Source organism: Salvelinus sp. IW2-2015, linkage group LG8 (genome assembly GCF_002910315.2).
Source record: "Salvelinus sp. IW2-2015 linkage group LG8, ASM291031v2, whole genome shotgun sequence".
Taxonomy (NCBI): Eukaryota; Metazoa; Chordata; class Actinopteri; order Salmoniformes; family Salmonidae; genus Salvelinus; species Salvelinus sp. IW2-2015.
This window is the reverse complement of record NC_036848.1, coordinates 3,576,161-3,599,542: the sequence shown is the minus strand read 5'-3', so window position 1 is coordinate 3,599,542 and position 23,382 is coordinate 3,576,161. Positions and strand designations below refer to the sequence as shown.

At 45.0% G+C, this 23,382-nt stretch overlaps 2 protein-coding genes across 2 annotated transcripts in view; one reads left to right on the top strand and one right to left on the bottom strand.

The window, feature by feature from the left end:
- The window catches only part of LOC111967089 (N-acetyllactosaminide beta-1,3-N-acetylglucosaminyltransferase 2-like), a 6,331-nt gene extending 4,490 nt beyond the window's left edge, over positions 1-1,841 (bottom strand). Inside the window, exon 1 of the mRNA XM_023991979.2 lies at positions 458-1,841. Within this exon, the coding sequence (XP_023847747.2) occupies positions 458-1,791 (1,334 nt within the window). The 5' untranslated portion in view covers positions 1,792-1,841. The remainder of the gene's footprint in view (positions 1-457) is intronic.
- LOC111967249 (cathepsin F) overlaps positions 1-23,382 on the top strand; it is a 110,371-nt gene that overhangs the window by 37,311 nt on the left and 49,678 nt on the right. The gene's annotated exons all lie outside the window — the stretch shown is intronic.

The window sequence follows — 23,382 nt, the reverse complement described above, 5'->3', positions numbered from 1 at the left end:
GGAGCTCTACGGACAATTCCTTCAACCTCATGGCTTGGTTTTTGCTCTGATATGCACTGTCAACTGTGGGACCTTATATAGACAGGTGTGTGCCTTTCCATATCATGTCTAATCAATTGAATTTACCACAGGTGGACTCCAATTAAGTTATAGATACATCTCAAGGATGATCATTGGAAACAGAATGCACCTGAGCTCGTATAGCTAACATTTCTATGTGAATTTGGTCGGGTCGCCCACAAAGTTGCATATTGCAGCTTTAAGTCAGTTTCATACGAGTCAGTGACTACCTCACTATAGAGCTGAATTTTCAGAACTTCCCCATGGATCCGTCAGAAGTTCCTGTCCCTTGTTGTCTTTCACACTAAATGGATCTATCAGAAGTATATTCTTGTTCTCCTTCTCAGTTCTCAGGATGGTGCTGTTGCACTCTGTCTGGTTCCTCATTATCTCCGACCAAAGCTTCATCACCTGAGCAGGGCTGCGTTTGTGTACCAGTAAGATAGTGTGGTACGCACACCGCTCTTCCCCCTCTTTCTTGGGGAAGTCGAAGGTGAGGAAGGCGGGGTGGTGGATGGGGTGGACCCCGAGCCTGTGGAGGCACATGCCCACGTAGACATCATCAATGGGGTACAGGTGAACTGTCCGGGAAATACGGTTGAGCCTCAGGGCCAGCTCCCCTGAGTACACCACCCCTCCCCCACCCCCGTACGGAGGGTACAGACCATTATAGAAACTAGCAGGAATAAAGTACTTGGTAGAGTTGACTCTGTTCGGGCTGGCTGCTCCTATCACATCCCCTACCATGAATMCCTTCATAACCTCTGACCCAGGCGCCCCTGACAGGAYCGTCTGCTCCCGGAGGTAGTCTAAGAGAGCAGGGGTCCGCAACAGGACGTCGTCGTCACCTTTAAAGACGAAGCGTGCCATGGAGCAGCGGGTGGAGAGCCAGTCCCACAGCAGCACGTCCTTCAGGGTGAGGTTAAAGAAGGAGTCGTGGAAGTCCCACTGGAGGATGTCCCTGTACTGGCGGCTCTCCAGCTGCAGCAGCTCGCTGACGTCCGCCCGGGGCTCTGCGTGGTTCTTCCCCAGGAGGAAGACCCTCCGCACCACACCGCCGTTCCCTGTCGCCCCTGCCACCCACCCTGCCCGGCCCCATGTCTGCCGGATGGCTTGACGGTTCTCAAAGTTCAGATCCTTGGTCTTGATGGCCAGCACTAGGAGAGGCCCCTGTCCCTTCCTTAGCCCACGCCCACACAGTTTAGCCGGCTCAATGAGGACAGGGTAGTCCCTGAAGTGCATGGAGCGCACAAACATCTGCATCTGCAGGGGCAGCTCTGGGAAATCCTCAATTTGAGACATCAAGTTCCCAATCTCAGAGAACCCTGTACTCAAGGTGGGGAAGGAAAACTGCAAATAGTTTTTATTATTGTTATTATTGGTATCAAGATGGTAATTGTACTCTCTGCTGGGCATCAGGATGGGGTTGTATTGGCGGTCAATGTGTAGCTGGAGCAGGTTCCAGAGGGCTCCTCCGTGGGGCTTGGGGTCCCAGAAGGAGCTGGTGGGGTGGGGGGCCACGGTGCCATTACTGGTTAACCCCAGTGCAATGAAGCGCTCTGGTAGAGTTTGTGAGATAGGGGCAGCAGCGCCTGGGCCTGTGGTGGTGGTGGTGGTAGTACCATAGCACACAGCCAGGGTGACGTACACACAGAGAGATCCCACCAGGACACATGGAGTACAGCACAGGCATAGGAGAACACGCCGCCACCGCCAATGGTAGCGCGCCATTTAACTACAGAAAAAGAAGGAGCAAGGGAGAGAGAGCAGGCAGTGGAGAGGTGGCAAGATACCTTTGGAGAAGAGTGGGGAAGAAATGGGGAAGAGATGTAAGGAGAGAGAGGGAGGAATGATAAGGGGAGTGAGAGAGGAGGGGAGGAGAGAGGTGGGAGATTTTATTATTGCAATCTTTTGTCACTTAAATCAATACAGCTACATGACTAACTAAGAATAATGACTAGGGCCCTGTGTTTTGGACAATCATGTGACATGATTTTTACCTTTATTTAAAGCTTTTTCATCAATTGTTCCCATTTGTTTTTATGTCAGATGGTCCAGCACCATCCTCAGACAATTGCTTTAATGTAAAATACCGGGAAATATTTAATTTGAAATACCGGATAAGATTACATCTTATTTGAAGTTATTTATTAGTGCTTGACTTGGGCAGATCGCCGAACAGGTGTTGTGCCGAAAATCCCCCCCCTGACGAAAATCTCCCCCTTTCCAGAGTTCACCCCCCCTCTAATTTCCTTAATGTTGTGACTAGAGTCAAATACTTTCTGTGACACACATCAGAGTCAAATAATTTCTATAGAACAAACTTCACATCAGAATAGGCAACCGAAATGAATAATTAGTGTACAGTTGAAGTCAGAAGTTTACATACACTTAGGTTGGAGTCATTAAAACTCGTTTTTAAACCACTCCACAAATTTCTTGTCAACAAACTATAGTTTTGGCAAGTCGGTTAGGTCTACTTTGTGAATGACACAAGTAATTTTTACAACAATTGTTTACAGACAGATTATTTCCCTTATAATTCACTGTATCACAATTCCAGTGGGTCAGAAGTTAACATACACTAAGATGACTGTGCCTTTAAACAGCTTGGAAAATTCCAGAAAATGATGTCATGGCTTTATCCTATAGAACATTTGTGGGCAGAACTGAAAAGCGTGTGGGAGCAAGGAGGCCTACAAACCTGACTCAGTTACACCAGCCTTTGTCAGGAGGAATGGGCCAAAATTCACCCAATTTATTGTGGGAAGCTTGTGGAAGGCTACCGATACATTTGACCCAAGTTAAACAATTTAAGGGCAATGCTACCAAATACTAATTGAGTGTATGTAAACTTCTGACCCACTGGGAATGTGATGAAAGAAATAAAAGCTGAAATAAATAATTCTCAACTATTATTCTGACATTTCACATTCTTAAAATAGTGGTGATCCTAACTGACCTAAAACAGGGAATTTTTACTAGGATTAAATGTCAGGAATTGTGAAAAACTGAGTTTAAATGTATTTGGCTAAGGTGTATGTAAACTTCCAACTTCAACTGTATGTGTGTTATATTAAACATAGAGGGAGTAAAATGTTGGCAAGCAATAAACATTTCAGAACAACTATGGTTGAATTATTATCCTTACACTTGAAGAATTACTAGTCGAATAAGACATGGGAGAGATGACAAATTATGGCAAAGATTTATTTATAGACTAATACAAAATCAGTAGCGGATTTAGGTATGGGCGACATGGTTAGCCGCCCAGTGCGGCATCTTGCCGGTGCCGGTGTTGTGCCGAAAAGCTGCCCCCCCCCCCCTTCACGTGAATGCGTTCTTCATTGCTGCGACTTGCTTGCTAGTTGATATTTCTGATCACGTTAGGCTGCATTTCATTTGATTTTTTTATGTCGGTTTGATCGCGGGGAGACACTAATGTCTGCAGTTTTCGGTTTGGCGATGTGTTTCAAGTGTATTAGTCTATAAATAAATATCTTTGCCAAAATGCCTTATCTCTCCCATGTCTTATTCGACTAGTAGTTGTTCTGAAATGTTTATTGCTTGCCTACATTTGACTCCCTCCTCTATGTTTAATATAACACACATACATTCATTATTCATTTCGGTTGCCTATCCTGACGTGAAGTTTGTTCTATAGAAAGTATTTGACTATGATGTGTGCCACAGAAAGTATTTGACTAGCCACAAAAGTAAGGAAATTAGAAGGGGGGAGCATTTCGGCAAAGCTATTTTCTTTGTAGCATTGTACAAATTGTACATTGTAGCCTAAACATCAGCTGCTCAACAGGACCTTGATAAGCAAACTTGGGTGTTTCAGGGCTGGATCAAAAGCTAAGACTGCACAAACAGGATCTCTCCAGATGGAGGGTTGACCACATCTTGATAACATGTGACTAACAGTACAGTTCTACTTTCTGGGAGTTTAAGTTCCTTGATAAAGGGCACAATGGCAGGAGATGGTAGGCCTACATGGGATCAGACACAGCTGCCTTCCAGTGTCAATAATGGTTACTTTTTCGTGTAGGCTATAATAATAGTCATGAAAATTTGGTTAAGTCATGGAAAATGTGTATGTACCCATAAGTGAATAATCAGAGGTTTCTATAGCATAATGTAATATGTGAATTTTGGTGAACAGTCTAATGGACCGACTTGGAAAAAGACAGCCCCTGCACTTATTTAATCCCAAGTCAAGCACTGCCATTTATGAGTATGTAACAAACGTGGCACAAAAAGTGTGCTGTGTATTGGGATATACAGTGGAAAATAAAGTAGGGCTATAGATTCCTTATCAATAATGAAATATCTAAAAATGATATGATATTCGAAATTCTAAAATTCATTGATAGTCTATTAGGCATATCTGAGTACTTCAAAATTAGTAAATTTGACCACATCCTACCTTTTCCGTATGACTATTATAGGCTAATATAAGCGTTGACTTTGATTTGTATCCATCGTGTGTGCCAACTGATATAAAAATTAGGTTGCCAAAACGTTAATTATATAATCACATAATAGCCTATAAAACAAAGGTATGATATTTTCTGTGGTCTTCTCAGACGATGCGGAGACCAAATGATCCCCTGAAGTGTTCTCCACCGTTACAAACGTTTGTGAAACAGCATAGCGGTAGAGCAAGAATTTACCTAYAGTATACAGCAAAACCAGTTGCAGGTATATACATGAAGGACACTCCCCTCTATTGTCAGAAACAAGAACAGAGATACCTTACCTGATCGACCACTCAGTTTCAATCAATCAGCACCATACATTTGTTAATGTTGTTTATTTACTTTTAAGTCCCACTTCATTTTTGTACATTTCCCGTTGAAAAACGATAATTCAAGTATACATACAGTAAAGTACAGTGAGCAACACCGTGTATTTCACAATTGCGAAATTCAAGGGTTTGGCTTTATTGAGTCAAGGAGTTGTTCTGATGGTGCACTTGCGGGAACAATAGAGTACCACAGTATGAGTCATAATACCCATAAAACCTACCAATGAGAAACACACTTAACAGGCTCAAAACAAGGTAGCCATGACTAAATGCAGCTAAAAAAATACCTTTCTTGTCAATTTAATGAGTAAGTTTCATGAAAACTTTTTAAAATTGAAAACCAGCCCAGCCAACATTTCCATGTGGGGCCCATAAGGGTTAATGGAGGGCTGTTCCATGGGCCACATTAGGTAAACCCAAAAGGGATCTTCAAAGTTTTGTCCTCAGTATCCAAGTTGACCCCAAGTGTGGTTGCCATGTTGGGCTTATTAAGGGACCCCAGTGGGCAACTGTGTGATAACCCACATGGGCTCCAGGTTTTATCCCAGGTGGGTTAAAGAATGGTTACCACTTGGACCCCCATCTAGGATAACCAGAARGTTCTCATAAAGTTGTCCTCAGTATCCATGTTGACCCCACATGTGGTTGCCATGTTGGGCTTTATGTGGGTTCATACCTTTTGAAGTCCAAGATGGCAACATGGCAACCACACCCATGTCGACAGTGAAGATGAGCAATGCTGCAGCAGCGTCAGTTTCTACTTCTACTATTTCATCCTTTTCCAGATATGAAAGTAGACATCCCTCAGTTACACAAGATGGTTGTTATATAGTGTGCTTTGGTCAATCAGAGTTCTGTTGTGCCATTTGAGGAGAGCACTTTCACCTTGTCGTCATGACAAAAGTGCCCCCTTAAACCATATCAATATATACAATGTCATTTGGAACGTGTAAAAGACTATTGTTTATGATACTGTAAACATACTGTACTTTAATAATGTTGTTGTATGGGTGAAATGAAAAGTATTGTGTCATCTCTGCTTTGCCTAGCCCCATTGAATAAAAATTATTTCTTATAGCCCAACTTTTCTTTCTTTACAATTTAAACACATTTAGCATAGACAATGTCATTTTGTGGTAGTCTTAGGCAAACCATCTTCATTATCACAGTGACACCTCCAAGTGCCACTCAGACCTTCTTGGAGAAAAGTATCTGTTATTGAACTTGGTGGTAGTAGCTGTGTGTTTTAAGATAAGGACCCCATCATCTCCTGATTCCACCTAGATTACAAGAGTTGGATTTGATAATAATTTCATGTCAGCACAAGGCAGGTACAAAATTCAGTATAATGATTAGCCTTATATGCATTGTCTAATGGTATCGTTTTTAAATTGAGAACATATAGCTGAACAGTATGTAAACAGTGTGGGAGTTAAACTATTCTCTGCTTCAGAAGCACAGTGTCAAGGAGTGCATTGCAAATGCCCATAAGGCTAATGCCATCATACTGTAGGCCAGTGGTTCCCAACTGCGGTCTTCGAATATACCCCCAAAGGTACAGTTTTATTGTAGCCCCGGACAAACACACCTGATTCAACTTGTCAACTAATCATCAGGCCCTAAATAAGTTAAATCAGGTATGTTTGTCCGGGGCTACAACAAAAATGTGTGATGTTGTGGGTACTGGAGGACCGGAGTTGGGAACCACTGCCGTAGGCCTACGTCTGCTGTAGGTCATTATCAGCTGCAAAATGGGTTCACATGGCTGTTATCCCGAAAAAATAGTGACAATCAAATAAAACAACACAGAAATAGACTAATTAGAGACAGATTCCCTTCCCCTCTTTATTGAAAGATTGTGATCTGGGATTAATCAACTTCAACACTAGTTCATCCTGAATAATAGTTAAATTAATAATTAAAACAAGTTTTAACACTTAACTTCAAATAATCAACACTTTCATATCATTTCAAAGTGTACAAGTAATCTAACTCATGTAAAGGTTAGACATTTCAGTAAAACAACAAGTCAAGACCAGGAGGTGGCCAACCCCACCCACTGAGACCTGATCTACTGGTTGAGCAGACTTCTGTCCAGCCCAGCAATAGCCCACGTAATTATAAACTAATTAGGTTTGATACATTGAATCAGGTGTGTTAGTACTTGGTTGGAACAGAAGCGTGCACACCAGTGGAGACTGCTGATGGGAGCACAGTTCATAATAATGGCTGGAACATAATACACGGAATGGCATCACGTATTTAATAACGTTCCACCAATTCCCGCTCCAGCCATTACCAAGAGCCCGTCCCCCACAATTAAGGTGCCTGTGGTGCACAACCAGCAGGGTTGGCCTGCTCCAGTTGTAATAGGTTTATACTTTTAAACACTATTTTTGTTTACAACATTTGCTAACATAGCTAGGTATACATAATCCATGGTATACAAGGATGCACTCGTATTCTCTTGGGACATTAATTTGGACCTGTTCATCTGCAGACAGGGTTTCACGACAGAAAACATCCCAAAGAAACAGGCTGCATTATACTCAAATTAGACAGCACTGAATATTATGTTGCTATCTTCTCGCTAGGGAATGGAACTGGAGAATCTTTTCATAATGTTCTCCCAGAAATGTACCTGCCTTATCCAGAGTAGCCTACTCTCCCTTCTCTGACAGCTGGCAGTGCTAGCTAACGTTAATCCTTTCACCCTCTTCCGTTAGCTACAAATGCATTTGGAGTTAACGGTACAACGATAAACACATCAAAATAACTAACTAGCTTATATGAAGTTAGCAAGCAGGTGATATAAAATTCACTTAGTTAACTATACAGTATGTAAAGTTAGCTAGCTAACTAGCGAACATTACGTTAGCTTGCAGACTAAGTTTCGGTAGCAAGTTAGCTAATAATACATTTTTAATTTAACCTTTATTTAACTAGGCAAGTCAGTTAAGAACACATTCTTATTTACAATGAAGGCCTACCCCGGACGACGCTTGGCCAATTGTGCGCCGCCCTATGGGACTCCCAATCACGGCCGGATGTAATACATCGTTTTTGATAATTTTCAAAATATATTACTTACGTTATCCCACTGCCTAACGTAAACTCACCCCACTCACCCCATTGTAGCGACTGTGTTGACTTCAAAATCGGGGGTGTGAACTAGGTTTCTATTCAAGCGTTGATCGACATGGTATAGTATTGGAGAAAAGTTGAAAAAACGGACCCTCCGTTACATCGTGACGTGTCATGTCGTAACGTACAGCATGCATAAAGCAACTATTTCTGTCTTACAATCTCTCTCCACCAGGTGTAGCACTTCTCTCATCGTTTAAAAACAAGAAATGGACAGTGACGGGGGAAGGGGGGGATACCTAGTAATTTTTTGCGTCATCATTGCATGCGATCAACATTCTCCAAGCCGCTGTTTACTTCTAAGATCACTTTAGCACCGCCCTAAAAACCTGATTCAAATTCGACACAAACCTTCAAATAGGTAATGACACATTATATAAACTCTTTATAGTGTTTTATTTACATTTTAGAGGCGATAAGGTGATAAGTTGGACAGATCGAGTGAAAAAAAGCAATTTTCCCACACAACATCTCTCCTTCTCACTATCACGCATTAGTTTCGCTTCCCCACCCGCCATTTTTAAAAAGACCCGACGGGGCTCATTGCCTGCTTGAATTATGCAGAAACGGGCAGCGTTTAGGTCATGTAATTGATAATGTTGGAAAGGGGAGAAATTGTGCTTTACAATGGTATTGACATGACAGTTGATCTGGAAGTATTACGTTTTTGGGGCGCTAAAATAAGGGCAATTGTACGGACCAAGGCGATGTACGAGTTTACGTGAGTTTACGTTACCTTTTCTCGGTCTTTAGAAAAACAAAATATTGGGCAATCTTCCTGACGTTTCCGGTGGTAGCAATACGCAACCAGCCATGTGGGCGATTGGAGGACTTTTACCAGACTGACTGGTCTTCCAACACGGTGGTTGGTAGGTGATTTGTGACGCAACTGCAAGCCCTCTATTTTGCACGTTCCGTGCCCAGGATTCGAGACAAGCAGATGGACGTCGTCGACGTGGTGCGCCGCCTGGGAAAGCGAAGGGATGACAGATCTCCGCGGACAACCATCATGTGGTTCACAATGAGAATCAAGAACCGAAGGAGTCCAGGTTTCTCGTGGAGAATAAACTACGAATCAAATATGCTCTCACTCCAGAAGATGCTGCTGCAAGGGAAAAACTTTAACCGGTGGCAAAAGAGGCTAGAGAAGAAGGGAGACATCCCTCAGTTAACTACAGCGGTAGAGATGAAGGGAGACATCCCTCAGTTAACTACAGCGGCCCTTTTGCATTTGTCGATGGAAAGAAGATCGATTGCCAGGACGTCATGAAAGTACTGAATGTTTTGAAAACACTGTGCTCAGGTATATAGCTACATTGCTCTTTGGAGTCCACATCAGCAAAAAACTAACATGGTCCAAGTACACCAAGACAGTCGTGAGGAGGGCACAACAAAACCTATTCCCCCTCAGGAGACTGAAAAGATTTGGCATGGGTCCTCAGATCCTCAAAAGGTTTTACAGCTGCACCATTGAGAGCATCCTGACGGGTTGCATCACTGACTGGTATGGCAACTGCTCAGACTCCGACTGCAAGGCACTACAGAGGGTAGTGCGTACGGCCCAGTACATCACCGGGGCCAAGCTTCCTGACATCCAGGACCTCTATACCAGGCGGTGTCAGAAGAAGGCCCAAAAAATTGTCAAAGACTCCAGCAACCCTAGTCATAGACTTTTCTCTCTGCTACTGCACAGCAAGCAATATCAGAGCGCCAAGTCTAGGTCCAGGAGGCTTCTAAACAGCTTCTACCCCCAAGCCATAGGACTCCTGAACAKCTAATCAAATRGKTACCCAACTTATTTTCCCCCCCCCCCCCCCCTCTTCTATACTGCTGCTACTCTCTGTTATTATCTACTTTAATAACTCTTCCTACATGTACGTATTACCTCGACACTGATGCCCCTGCACATTGACTCTGTACCGGTACCCCCTGTATAGCCCGTCTATTATTTACTGCTGCTCTTTAATTATTTGTTATTCTTATCTCTTACTTTTTATAGATATTTTCTTAAAACTGCATTGTTGGTTAAGTAAGCATTTTACTGTAAGTTCTACACCTGTTGTATTCGGCGCATGTTACAAATAACATTTGATTTGATTGACTTGAAATCGATGTCATCCTGTTCTTTCTAAGTCAAATGAAAACGTTAAGAGTTAGCTAAATTACTCTTGAGTAATAAGGCGATTGTCATTTTTACATTCCCCCGTTTTATATCAGCAGGTTCGGAAATGTGAATACGGGTTCATCGTATTGATCACAGCTACCTAGGTTTAGGGTAGTCCAGGTCTTTCTCTAAGCTCAGGTTTCCTTACAGCTACCTAGCTTACTAGTTCAACTAGTTAACCAGTTATTAATATCACTACACTGTTTGTTTTCTTCTTATTATTATTTTTTTGTCAGGTTATGCAACGTTTTGAATTGAATGCACTAAATATTGTTTCTCTAAATGCCACCAGGGGTTTATGAAACATAACTAAAAGAAAAGCACTTTTATTTTTGTAAACACTAATGCAGATTTCATTCTACTCCAGGAGACTCACTCCTGCGATTCAGATTCTAGTTTTTGGAAATCGCAACGGGGAAATACTGTTTATTATAGTCACGGTTCTAACCACTCAGCTGGTACTATGATATTGATATTTCAGAGTCTTGTGTGTCCAAAGATGGGAGATGGGTTATATTGATCTCCAAACTAGATAATGCTTGTTTTATTACAATGTGTATGGATACAATTCTCACACTTCAAATAATACTTTCTTTTTGGATATTGCTGATAAGCTTACTGAGCTACAAAACAAATATACAAATTCATGGCTTATAATAGCTGAAGACATTAATGAAACACCTGATAACACTTTAGATAGATTTAAGCCTAGAATAGCTCAAAGAACTCAGAATTGTGGGCGGCAGGTAGCCTAGTGGTTAGAGCGTTGGGCCAGTAACCAAAAAGTTGCTGGATTGAATCCCCAAGCAGACAAGTAAAAATCTGTGGTTCTTCCCCTGAACAAAGCAGTTAACCCACTGTTCCACGGTAGACCGTCATTGTAAATAAGAATTTGTTCTTAACTGACTTGCCTAGTTTAAAAAAAATGATTTTAAAAAATGGAGCTGATGGTGGGCTTGAAGTTGATATGATATAAGATAACTGGATAAAAAGATGTATGGGATAAAAAGATGTATGCTTAGCGCTGAATCTATATGGTACTTCATTCCCTGTCATATTTTTGTGGAAATGCAACTATTATCCAACAAAATTACCCATCAAACTGTTCAAAGCCCTTTTAGCATGAAAAATATGTTATGTCCACAACTTCTCCCCACACAAGGCCCTGCTGTGGAACAACAAAGATATTGTTTTTAAAAACAAGTCTTTGTTCTTCCCTAAGTGGTTTGAAATAAATATATCTGTGCTTGATTTATTTGATAAAGAAGGAAATATACTCTCTTATAGAGTTCTTATAGAGTTCTTACAAACATATAACTTCCCAAGACATAATTTGATTCTATATGCAAAGCAATACCTTCAGGACTTAATTAATTATATCTCATTTGTGTTTTGGAGAACATGTCAAGATAGATGCACAACAGGGTGGCCCTGCTGGGTAAGAAATGTAATAGTACATTATTTTACCCAAATTTTGTGATATCAAATTGGCAGACAGTCTTGTGGCTAGAGCGCGATGGGACAGCCAGACCCTCCCCTAACCCGGATGTCGCTGGGGCTATTGTCTCCCAGTCACGACCCAGAAGAAAGGACTTTGTTTCTGGCCAATTTGAGCCTGTAATCGAACCCACAAATGCTGATGCTCCAGATACTCAACTAGTCTAAAGAAGGCCAGTTTTATTGCTTCTTTAATCAGAACAACAGTTTTCAGCTGTGCTAACATAATTGCAAAAGGGTTTTCTAATGATCAATTAGCCTTTTAAAATGACAAACTTGGATTAGCTAACAACGTGGCATTGGAGCACAGGAGTGATGGTTGCTGATATTGGGCCTCTGTACGCCTATTTAGTTATTCCATAAAATAAATCTGCCGTTTCCAGCTACAATAGTCATTTACAACATTAATGATGTCTACACTGTATTTCTGATCAATTTGATGTTATTTTAATGGACAAAACATTTGCTTTTCTTTCAAAAACAAGGACATTTCTAAGTGACTCCAAACTTTTGAACGGTAGTGTAGGTGTAGTGATATGTTTTTTTGTTACTGTATTGTAAGTTTAAATGTTATAAAAAATTATATTAAATAAACAATTAAAAAAACAACATTCCATGACATGCTGTAAGGCATTGTTGGTAGATTATTAGATAAACCCTCTCAAAGTATAGGGAAAGATAGCCTACCTTTTTATGGTTGTTTGATCAAGAGGACTGTAAAGTTCCCAAATGTAAGAGGACTCCTGTGGCATTTACATATCTGCAGAAATCCATTCAGCTGTATTATGTGGCTTTTGCCAAATGCGTTCTAATGATCTAAAGTCGCACTGTTGCAACTGCCTGTAAACACACAGTCCAGTTCAAAAGTAAATGATGGCAGACCCTTGTGACAAATTGCTTGTTTGCATAAAGGCCTATTGGCTGTGGCGCACTGGTCTGCATAGGCTCCAGTCCAGGAGGAGACTGTTTATTTTTATTAGGTTCTATTTACTGTAGTGTCTATTAATTGTCCAAACACACGGGCGCTTTCCCACTCTATATTGCTATAGAATTTTCACAAATGCCTTAGTATACTTAAGGGACTGACAGTCATTTATTTCATTTTGGTAATATTGACAGCTAAGTAGGTTACAACATATTTGACAGAAATGTCACATATTCTAGGACTCACTGTATCTTTAAGTGCAAAACTTTCACATTTTGCAATATTCTGTCACACCCTGATCTGTTTCACCTGTCCTTGTGATTGTCTCCACCCCGCTCCAGGTGTCATCCATCTTCCCCATTAGCCCCTGTGTATTTATACCTGTGTTTTCTGTCTGTCTGTGCCAGTTTGACTTGTTTGTTCAAGCCAACCAGTGTTTTGTGTCTCAGCGCCTGCGGTTTCCAGTCTCTCTTTTCGCACCCTCCCGGTTTTGACCCTTGCATGTCCTGACTCTGCGCCCACCTGCCTGTCTCTGAGCCTGCCAGCCGACCGGTACCGCTGCCCCCCTCTGGATTACCCTAAACCTGCCTGCCGTCCGGTACCGTTGCCCCACCTCTGGTTTTCTGACCCCTGCCTGCCTTGACCTGTCTATTGCCTGCCCCTGTTTGGAACATTAAACTATTGTTTATTTGACGTGGTCTGCATCTGGGTCTTCCCTTCATACCTGATATATTCAATGCCAAACTTGACACTTGAGAGAATTGCTCTACTTTATGTAGGGCTGCTGGAATCTGATTTTTAATTTCTCAAAAACAGGGTTGTATCGTCAGCTAACTGGGAAATGTTCACCTCTTTATCACATACAACAATTCCTTCAAATTGACTCTTGGTGACTATTGAACACATTATTTGTGATGCTACAGAGCCCATGACAAAGCAATTTATTTTATTTTATTTTTACATTTTACAAATGTATTTAAAATAAATAAACATACCTTATTTACATACGGAAAAGGGTGATACCTAGTCAGTTGTGCAACTGAATGCATTCAACTGAAATGTGTCTTCTGCATTTAACCCAACCTTTTTGAATCAGATTATTCAGACTCTTTGCCATGAGACTCAATTGAGCTCCGGTGCATCATATTTCCATTGATCATCCTTGAGATGTTTCTACAACTTGATTGGAGTCCAACTGTGGTAAATTCAATTGATTGGACATGATTTGAAAAGGCGCAAACACACCTGTCTATAAAATATCCCACAGTTGACGGTGCATGTCAAAGCAAAAACCAAGCCATGAGGTCGAAGGAGTTGTCCGTAGAGCTCTGGGACAGGATTGTGTCGATGCACAGATCTGGGGAGGGGCACCAAAAAATGTCCGCAGCGTTGAAGGTCCCCAAGAACACGGTGACCTCCATCATTCTTAAATGGAAGAAGTTTGGAACAACCAAGACATTTCCTAGCCCCGGACAAACGTACCTCATTTAACTTATTTAGCCCCGGACAAACATACCTGATTTAACTTATTTAGGGCCTGATGATTAGTTGACAAGTTGAGTCAGGTTTGTTTGTCCGGGGCTACAATAAAACTGTACCTTTGGGGGTATATTCGAAGACCGCAGTTGGGAACCACTGGCCAACAGTATGATGGCATTAGCCTTATGGGCATTTGCAATGGACTCCTTGACACTGTGCATCTGAAGCAGAGAATAGTTTAACTCCCACACTGTTTACATACTGTTCAGCGATATGTTCTCAATTTAAAAACGATACCAGAAGACAATGTATATGAGGCTAAACATTACACTAGGTGTTGTACATGCCTTGTGCTGGCATGAATTTTTTTTGGTGCAAATCCAACCCTTGTAATCTAGGTGGTGAAATGTCTGGAAGCAGGAGATCATCAAATCAAATCAAATCAAATGTATTTAGAAAGCCCTTCTTATATCAGCTGATGTCACACAGCTGTACAGAAACCCAGCCTAAAACCCCAAACAGCAAGCAATGCAGGTGTAGAAGCACGGTGGCTAGGAAAAACTCCCTAGAAAGGCCAGAACCTAGGAAGAAACCTAGAGAGGAACCAGGCTATGAGGGGTGGCCAGTCCTCTTCTGGCTGTGCCAGGTGGAGATTATAACAGAACATGGCCAAGATGTTCAAATGTTCATAGATGACCAGCAGCGTCAAATAATAATAGTAATCACAGTGGAAGTAGAGGGTGCAACAGGTCAGCACCTCAGGAGTAAATGTCAGTTGGCTTTTCATAGCCATTCATTCAGAGTATCTCTACCGCTCCTGCTGTCTCTAGAGTGTTGAAAACAGCAGGTCTGGGACAAGGTAGCACGTCCGGTGAACAGGTCAGGGTTCCATAGCTGCAGGCAGAACAGTTGAAACTGGAGCAGCAGCACGACTAGGTGGACTGGGGACAGCAAGAGTCATCAGGCCAGGTAGTCCTGAGGCATGGTCCTAGGGCTCAGGTCCTCCGTGAGAAAGAAAGAAAGAAAGAAAGAATGAGAGAGAAAAAAAGAAAGAGAATTAGAGAGAGCATACTTAAATTCACACAGGACACCGGATAAGACAGAAGAAATACTCCAGATATAACAGACTGACCCTAGACCTCTGACACAAACTATTGCAGCATAATTACTGGAGGCTGAGACAGGAGRGGTCGGGAGACACTGTGGCCCCGTCCGACGATACCCCCGGACAGGGCCAAACAGGCAGGATATAACCGCACCCACTTTGCCAAAGCACAGCCCCCACACCACTAGAGGGATATCTTCAACCACCAACTTACTAACCTGAGACAAGGCCGAGTATAGCCCATGAAGATCTCCCCCACGGCACGAACCCAAGGGGGGGGCGCAAACCCGGACAGGAAAATCACGTCAGTGACTCAACCCAGTCAGTGATGCACCCCTCTTAGGGACACTATGGAAGAGCACAAGTAAACCAGTGACTCAGCCCCTGTAATAGGGTTTGAGGCAGAGAATCCCAGTGGAGAGAGGGGAACCGGCCAGGCAGAGACAGCAAGGGCAGTTTGTTGCTCCAGTGCCTTTCCGTTCACCTTCACACTCCTGGGCCAGACTACACTCAATCATAGGAAGAGATGAGTCTTCAATAAATACTTAAAGGTCGAGACCGAGTCTGCGTCTCTCACATGGATAGGCAGACCATTCCATAGAAATGGAGCTCTATACGAGAAAGCCCTGCCTCCAGCTGTTTGCTTAGAAATTGTAGGGACAGTAAGGAGGCCTGCGTTTTGTGACCGTAGCGTACGTGTAGGTATGTACGGCAGGACCAAATCAGAAAGATAGGTAGGAGCAAGCTCATGTAATGCTTTATAGGTTAACAGTAAAACCTTGAAATCAGCCCTAGCCTTAACAGGAACAAAAGCATGGATACATTTTTCTGCATAATCTTTGGACAGAAAGCTTCTGATTATTGCAAGGTTACGTTGATGGAAAAAAGCTGTCCTTGAAACAGTCGTGATATGTTCGTCAAAAGAGAGATCAGGGTCCAGAGTAACACAGAGGTCCTTCACAGTTTTATTTGAGACGACTGTACAACCATTAAGATTAATTGTCAGATTCAACAGAAGATCTCTTTGTTTCTTGGGACCTAGAACTAGCATCTCTGTGTTGTCCGAGTTTAAAAGTAGAACATTTGCCGCCATCCACTTCCTTATTTCTGAAACACAGGCTTTAAGGGATGRCAATTTTGGGGCTTCACCATGTTTCATCGAAATGTACAGCTGTGTGTCGTCCGCATAGCCGTGAAAGTTAACATTATGTTTCCGAATGACATCACCAAGAGGTAAAATATATAGAGATGATGGGATCCTTATCTTAAAACATACATACAACTACTACCACAAAATTCAATGACAGATACTTTTCTCCAAGAAGGTCTGAGTGGCACTTGGAGGTGCCACTGTGATAATGAAGATGGTTTCCCTAAGACTACCACAACAATTACATTGTCTATGCTAAATGTGTTTACATTGTAAAGAAAGAAAAGTTAGGCTATAAGAAATACTTTTTATTCAATGGGGCTAGGGAAAGCAGAGATGACACATTCGATTTTCATTATAGCAAGCTACTGTAGGAGAACTGATGGATGGGTTAGCTATGTTAGGAATTCTGTTAGGTTATTTAACAAGGCAACTACTGTCACCATTGGCCTCATGGGCCGAGGGACACCTGTATGTTTGACAGAGCTTGAAGAATTTTTGAAAGAATAATGGTCAAATGTTGCACGATCCCGGTGTGGAAAGCTTTGTAGACTTACCCAGAAAGACTCACCGATATAATCGCTGCCAAAGGTGTTTCTACAAAGTATTGACTCAGGGGTGCTAATTTCCTGTCACTGTGAAGTGTGTGCGTGTGTGAGACCACCACCATGTCTCCTAATTATCTCCTTCGTTGATCTATTTGATGCTTGTCATAAAATAAAGATTAGTGTCTTAGTGTTGGCGCTTAGCCCAGTAGAATGGCAGATCAGATGAATCATGCCAGCAAAATGTCAGGCAATAAAAATCCTACCTATCCGAAATGTTGTCCCATTTCCAAACCACAAAAAGGAAGGAAATAATTAAGGGGGAAAATCTGTTAGATCTATAAAAAGTAAATCAAATCAAATTTTACAATACAACAGGTGTAGACCTTATTGTGAAATGCTTACTTATAAGTCCTTAACCAACAATGCAGTTCAAGAAATAGAGTTAAGAAAATAAACAAAAGTACAACATTTCATAAAAAGTAACAATAAAATAACAATAACGAGGCTATATACGGGGGTACCGGTACCGAGTCAATGTGCGGGGGTACAGGTTAGTCGAGGTAATTTGTACATGTAGGTAGGGGTAAAGTGTCTATGCATAGATAATAAACAGCGAGTAGCAGCAGTGTAACAACAAGGGGGGGGGGGGGTTCCCTTACGGTAGCAGAGAGAAAAGTCTATGACTAGGGTGACTGGAGTCTTTGACAATTTTTTGGGCTTTCCTCTGACACTGCCTGGTATATAGGTCCTGGATGGCAGGAAGCTTGGCCCCAGTAATGTACTGGGCCGTACTCACTACCCTCTGTAGTGCCTTACGGTCGGATACCAAGCAGTTGCCATACCAGGCAGTGATGCAACTGGTCAGGATGCTCTCGATGGTGCAGCTGTAGAACTTTTTGAGGATCTGGGGACCCATGCCAAATCTTTTCAGTCTCCTGAGGGGGAAAAGGTGTTGTCGTGCCCTCTTCAYRACTGTCTCGGTATGTTTGGACCATGTTAGTTTGTTGGTGATGTGGACACCAAGGAACATGAAACACTCGACCCRCTCCACCCGCTCCACCTGGCCCTCCTTTTCCTGTAGTCCATGATCAGCTCCTTTGTCTTGCACACGTTGAGGGAGAGTTTGTTGTCCTGGCACCACACTGCCAGGTCTCTGACCTCCTCCCTATAAGCTGTCTCATCGTTGTCGGTAATCAGGACTACCACTGTTGTGTTGTCAGCAAACTTAATGATTGTGTTGGAGTCATGCTTGGCCATGCAGTTGTGGGTGAACAGGGAGTATACAAGGGGACTAAGCATGCACCCCTTGTTGAGGATCAGCGTGGCAGATGTGTTGTTGCCTACCCTTACCACCTGGGGAGGGCCCATCAGGAAATCCAGGATCCAGTTGCAGAGGGAGGTGTTTAGTCCCAGGGTCCTTACCTTAGTGATGAGATTTGTGGGCACTCTTGTGTTGAATGTTGAGCTGTAGTCAATGAACAGCATTCTCACATAGGTGTTCCTTTTGTCCAGGTGGGAAAGGGCAGTGTGGAGTGTGATTGAGATTGTATCATCTGTGGATCTGTTGGGGCGGTATGCAAATTGGAGTGGGTCTAGGGTTTCCCGGGATGATAGTGTTGATGTCAGTCATGACCAGCCTTATTAAACACTTCATGGCTACCGACGTGAGTGCTATGGGGTGGTTGTCATTTAGGTAGGTTACCTTCACTTTCTTGGGCACAGGAACTATGGTGGTCTGCTTGAAACATGTAGGTATTATAGACTCAAAAATGACGATGAGGTACTTGCCAGTTGGTCCTAGTATGCTCTGAGAACACGTCCTGGTAATCTGTCTGGCCTTGTGAATGTTGACCTGTTTAAAGGTCTTGCTACAGAGAGTGTGATTACACAGTCGTCTGGAACAGCTGGTGCTCTCATGCATGCTTCAGCATAAAAGGCATTTAGCTCATCTGGTAGGCTCGCATCACTGGGCAGCTCGTGGCTGGGTTTCCCTTTGTTGTCCATAATATTTTGCAAGCCCTGCCACATCCGACGAGCGTCAGAGCCGGTGTAGTAGGATTCAATCTTAGTCCTGCATTGACGCTTGGCCTATTTGATGGTTCACCTGAGGGCATAGCGGGATATCTTTTAAGCATCCGGATTAGCGTCCTGCTCCTTGAAAGCAGTAGCTCTAGCCTTTAGCTCGGTGCGGATGTTGCCTGTAATCCATGGCTTCTGGTTGGGATATGTACGTACGGACGGCGTGGGGACGATGTTGTCAATGCACTTGTTAAATGAAGCCGGTGACTGAGGTGGTATACTCCTCAATACCATTGGATGAATCCCGGAATATATTCCAGTCTGTGTTAGCGAAGGGAGTTCTGAGCGAGCTCTGCCCAAGGAACATACCTCGCCCACTTCCCTGGCCGGTCCCGGCAATACGACCGCAGAAACCTGCCCACATCCTGGTTTAATCGCTCCACCTGCCCATTACTCTCGGGGTGGAAACCCGAGGTCAAGCTGACCGAGACCCCCAGCCTCTCCATAAACGCCCTCCAAACTCTGGACGTGAACTGGGGACCCCGATCAGAGACGATGTSCTCAGGCACCCCGTAGTGCCGGAAGACATGGGTAAACAGAGCCTCCGCAGTCTGCAGGGCCGTAGGGAGACCGGGCAATGGGATKAGACGGCAGGACTTAGAGAAYCGATCCACAACGAYCAGGATCGTGSTACTTCCCTGGGACGGGGGAAGATCGGTGAGAAAGTCCAYCGACAAGTGTGACCACGGCCGTTGTGGAACGGGGAGGGGCTGTAACTTCCCTCTAGGCAGGTGTCGAGGAGCCTTGCTCTGAGCGCACACCGAGCAGGAGGAGACATAAAACCTCACATCCTTAGCCAACGTGGGCCACCAGTATCTCCCCCTAAGACTCCGCACTGTCCTCTCAATGCCAGGATGACCCTAGGAGGGTAGAGTATGAGCCCAACGAAGTAACCTGTCCCGGACATCTTGCGGCACATACTTAGCCCCTGCTGGACACTGAGGGGGGGCAGGCTCCAACCACGAGGCCCTCTCTATCTCCGCGTCCACCTCCCATACCACCGGTGCCACGAGACACAAAGGTGGAAGGATCGGGGTCGACTCGATGGACCGCTCCTCGTTATCATATAGGTGGGACAGCGCGTCGGCCCTGGTGTTTAGGGAGCCTGGCCGGTACGAGATGGTGAAGCGGAACCGGGTAAAAAACATGGCCCATCTAGCCTGAGGCGGATTTAGTCTCCTCGCTGCCCGGATATACTCGAGATTACGATGGTCAGTCCAGATGAGAAAAGGGTGCTTAGCCCCCTCAAGCCAATGTCTCCACACCTTCAGAGCCTTGACTACAGCTAACAACTCCCTGTCCCCCATGTCATAGTTTCGCTCCGCCGGACCGAGCTTCTTCGGAAAAAAAGCACAAGGGCGGAGCTTTGGTGGCGCACCCGAGCGCTGGGACAGCACGGCCCCTACTCCAGCCTCGGACGCGTCCACCTCCACTATGAACGCTAAAGAGGGGTCCGGGCATTGGTGAACAGCTCCTTCAGACGACTGAAGGCTCTGCCCGCCTCTGCTGACCAACGCAAGCRCGTCGGTCCTCCCTTCAACAGTGAGGTAATGGGAGCAGTCACCTGACCAAAACCTYGGATAAACCTCTGATAGTAATTGGCAAACCCTAAAAACCACTGCACCTCTTTTACCGTGGTCGGAGTCGGCCAATTACGCACGGCTGTAACGCGGTCACACTCCATCACCACCCCGGAGGTGGAAATGCGATAACCCAGGAAGGAAACGGCTTGTTTGGAGAACACACATTTCTCAGCCTTGACATACAGGTCATGCTCCACCAGTACCTTACGCACCAGAGACACGTGYGCGGCGCGTGTGGCAGAATAGATCAAGATGTCATCGATGTACACTACCACTCCCTGCTCGGAGAACCTCGTCTACGAAAGATTGGAAGACGGCTGGAGCATTCTTCAACCCATATGGCATGACGAGGTACTCATAATGGCCAGATGTAGTACTAAATGCGGTTTTCCACTCATCTCCTCCCCGGATACGCACCAGGTTATGCGCACTCCTCAGGTCCAGTTTTGTGAAGAAACGYGCCCCGTGAAATGATTCCACCGCCGTAGCGATGAGAGGTAGTGGGTAACTAAACCCCACTGTGATTGAATTTAGACCTCTATAATCAATGCACGGACGCAGACCTCCCTCCTTCTTCTTCACAAAAAAGAAACTCGAGGAGACGGGTGACGTGGAGGGCCGAATGTACCCCTGCATCAGAGATTCAGTGACATATGTCTCCATAGCCACCGTCTCCTCCTGGGACAATGGGTACACGTGACTCCTAGGAAGTGCAGCGTTCTCCAGGAGGTTTATCGCACCGTCCCCTCGACGATGGGGTGGTAATTGGGTCGCCTTCTTCTTACAGGATGCGATAGCCAAATCGGCATATTCAGAGGGAATGCGCACGGTGGAAACCTGGTCTGGACTCTCCACCGTAGTTGCACCTACGGAAACTCCTATACACCTGCCTGAACACTCCTCTGACCACCCTCGAAGAGCCCCCTGTCTCCATGAAATCACTGGGTTGTGAAGAGCTAGCCACGGAATTCCCAGCACCACTGGAAACGCAGGTGAATCAATAAGGAATAGACTAATCCGTTCCTTGTGACCCCCCTGCGTTACCATGTCCAGTGGCACCGTGGCCTCCCTGACCAGCCATTACCCTAATGGTCGGCTATCTAAGGAGTGCACGGGGAAAGGTTGGTCTAACGACACCAGGGGAATCCCTAGCCTTAGGGCGAGCCCATGATCCATAAAGTTCCCAGCTGCGCCTGAATCGACGAGCGCCTTATGCTGTAGAGAGGGAGAAAACCCAGGGAAAGAGGTTAGCACAAACATATGGCCGACAGGAAGCTCTGGGTGAGTCTTGCGCGGACTCACCTGGGGTGAACGATTAGTGCTCCGCCTGCCCTCCCGACTCCCAGACGAGCTCCTCCAGCACCGGTCGGCAGTGTGTCCTCGCCGACCACAACTGGTGCAGGAGGAAACTCCTCCTCCGGTCCCCCTCGATGCAGTCCCCCCCCTAACTCCATGGGGATGGGAGCAGGAGGGCCTGGGGGTGGAACCAACAGGGCCCGTTCCGGACGCCCGCGGGCAGCCAGCAGGTTGTCCAGTCGAATGGACATGTCTATCAGCTCATCCAATGAGATAGTAGTGTCCCGACACGCTAGCTCCCGGCGGACATCCTCCCTGAGGCTACAACGGAAGTGGTCCATCAAAGCCCTGTTGTTCCATCCCGCTCCCGTGGCCAAGGTCCGGAACTCCAGGGCAAAGTCCTGCGCGCTCCTCGTCTCCTGTCGCAGGTGGAACAGCCGTTCACCCGCCGCTYGGCCCTCCGGTGGGTGATCGAACACAGCCCGGAAACGGCGGGTGAACTCGGGGTAGTGATCCCTCGCCGAGTCTGGGCCATTCCACACTGCATTTGCCCACTCCAGGGCTCGCCCCGTCAGACAAGAGACGAGGAAGCTCACGCTCTCCTCTCCTGAGGGAGTTGGACGGACGGTAGCTAGGTATAATTCCAGTTGGAGGAGGAACCCCTGACACCCAGCCGCCGTCCCATCATACTCCCTGGGGAGCGCCAGATGCAGGGCCCCGGAGCAGGATGCTGAAGCAGGGGTAGGTGGTGCTGGTGGAGGGGGCGCTGGAGATGAGGTGGGAAGGCCACTCCTCTCCCATCGGTCCATCCTCTCCATCATCTGATCCATGGCGGACCCGATCCGGTGAAGAACAGTGGTGTGATGGAGGACCCTTTCCTCCATCGATGGGAGAGGAGGTGTGGCTGCTCCTGCTGATTCCATTTTTGAAGGTGCGGGATTCTGTCACAACTGACTAGGTGTGTAGAAGGAATCAAACGCAGAGAGCAGAGAGGTTCAGCGGAAAGATGCACTTTAATGCAGCACCAAAAGTAAATGCCCAATCACGCAGGGCGCAAAACACTGACCAACCCAATACAACGGGTAACACGGTCCAGCGCACAAAACAACACCAAACGACACAACCGCGAACATAAAAATAATCCTGCACAACACAGGGGTGGGTTTCACAACCTAAATAGGGAAGTAAATCAAACACACACAAACAAGGAACAGAGACTCAATCTAGCACACAAACCTAACCCGAAAAGAAAAGGGATCGTTGCGGCTGCTAGTAGCCGGTGACGAGACCACCGAGCACCACCCGAACAGGCAGGGAGCCAACTTCGCAGGAGTCGTGACAGCCTCATTCTCATCTCTAACATTCCTTAGGGAATCTTCTGTCCTTTGTAGGTCACTAAGGCCTTATGTAGGAAGGCAGATGTACTATAATGGGTAGAATGGGAATATATTGCGCTTGCTGTCACTTGCTTTTTTAGATGCATGTGCTTTACTCCCAACAAAATTTGTTGTCGTTATAGCTCAAGTGAAAGATGTGATGTTC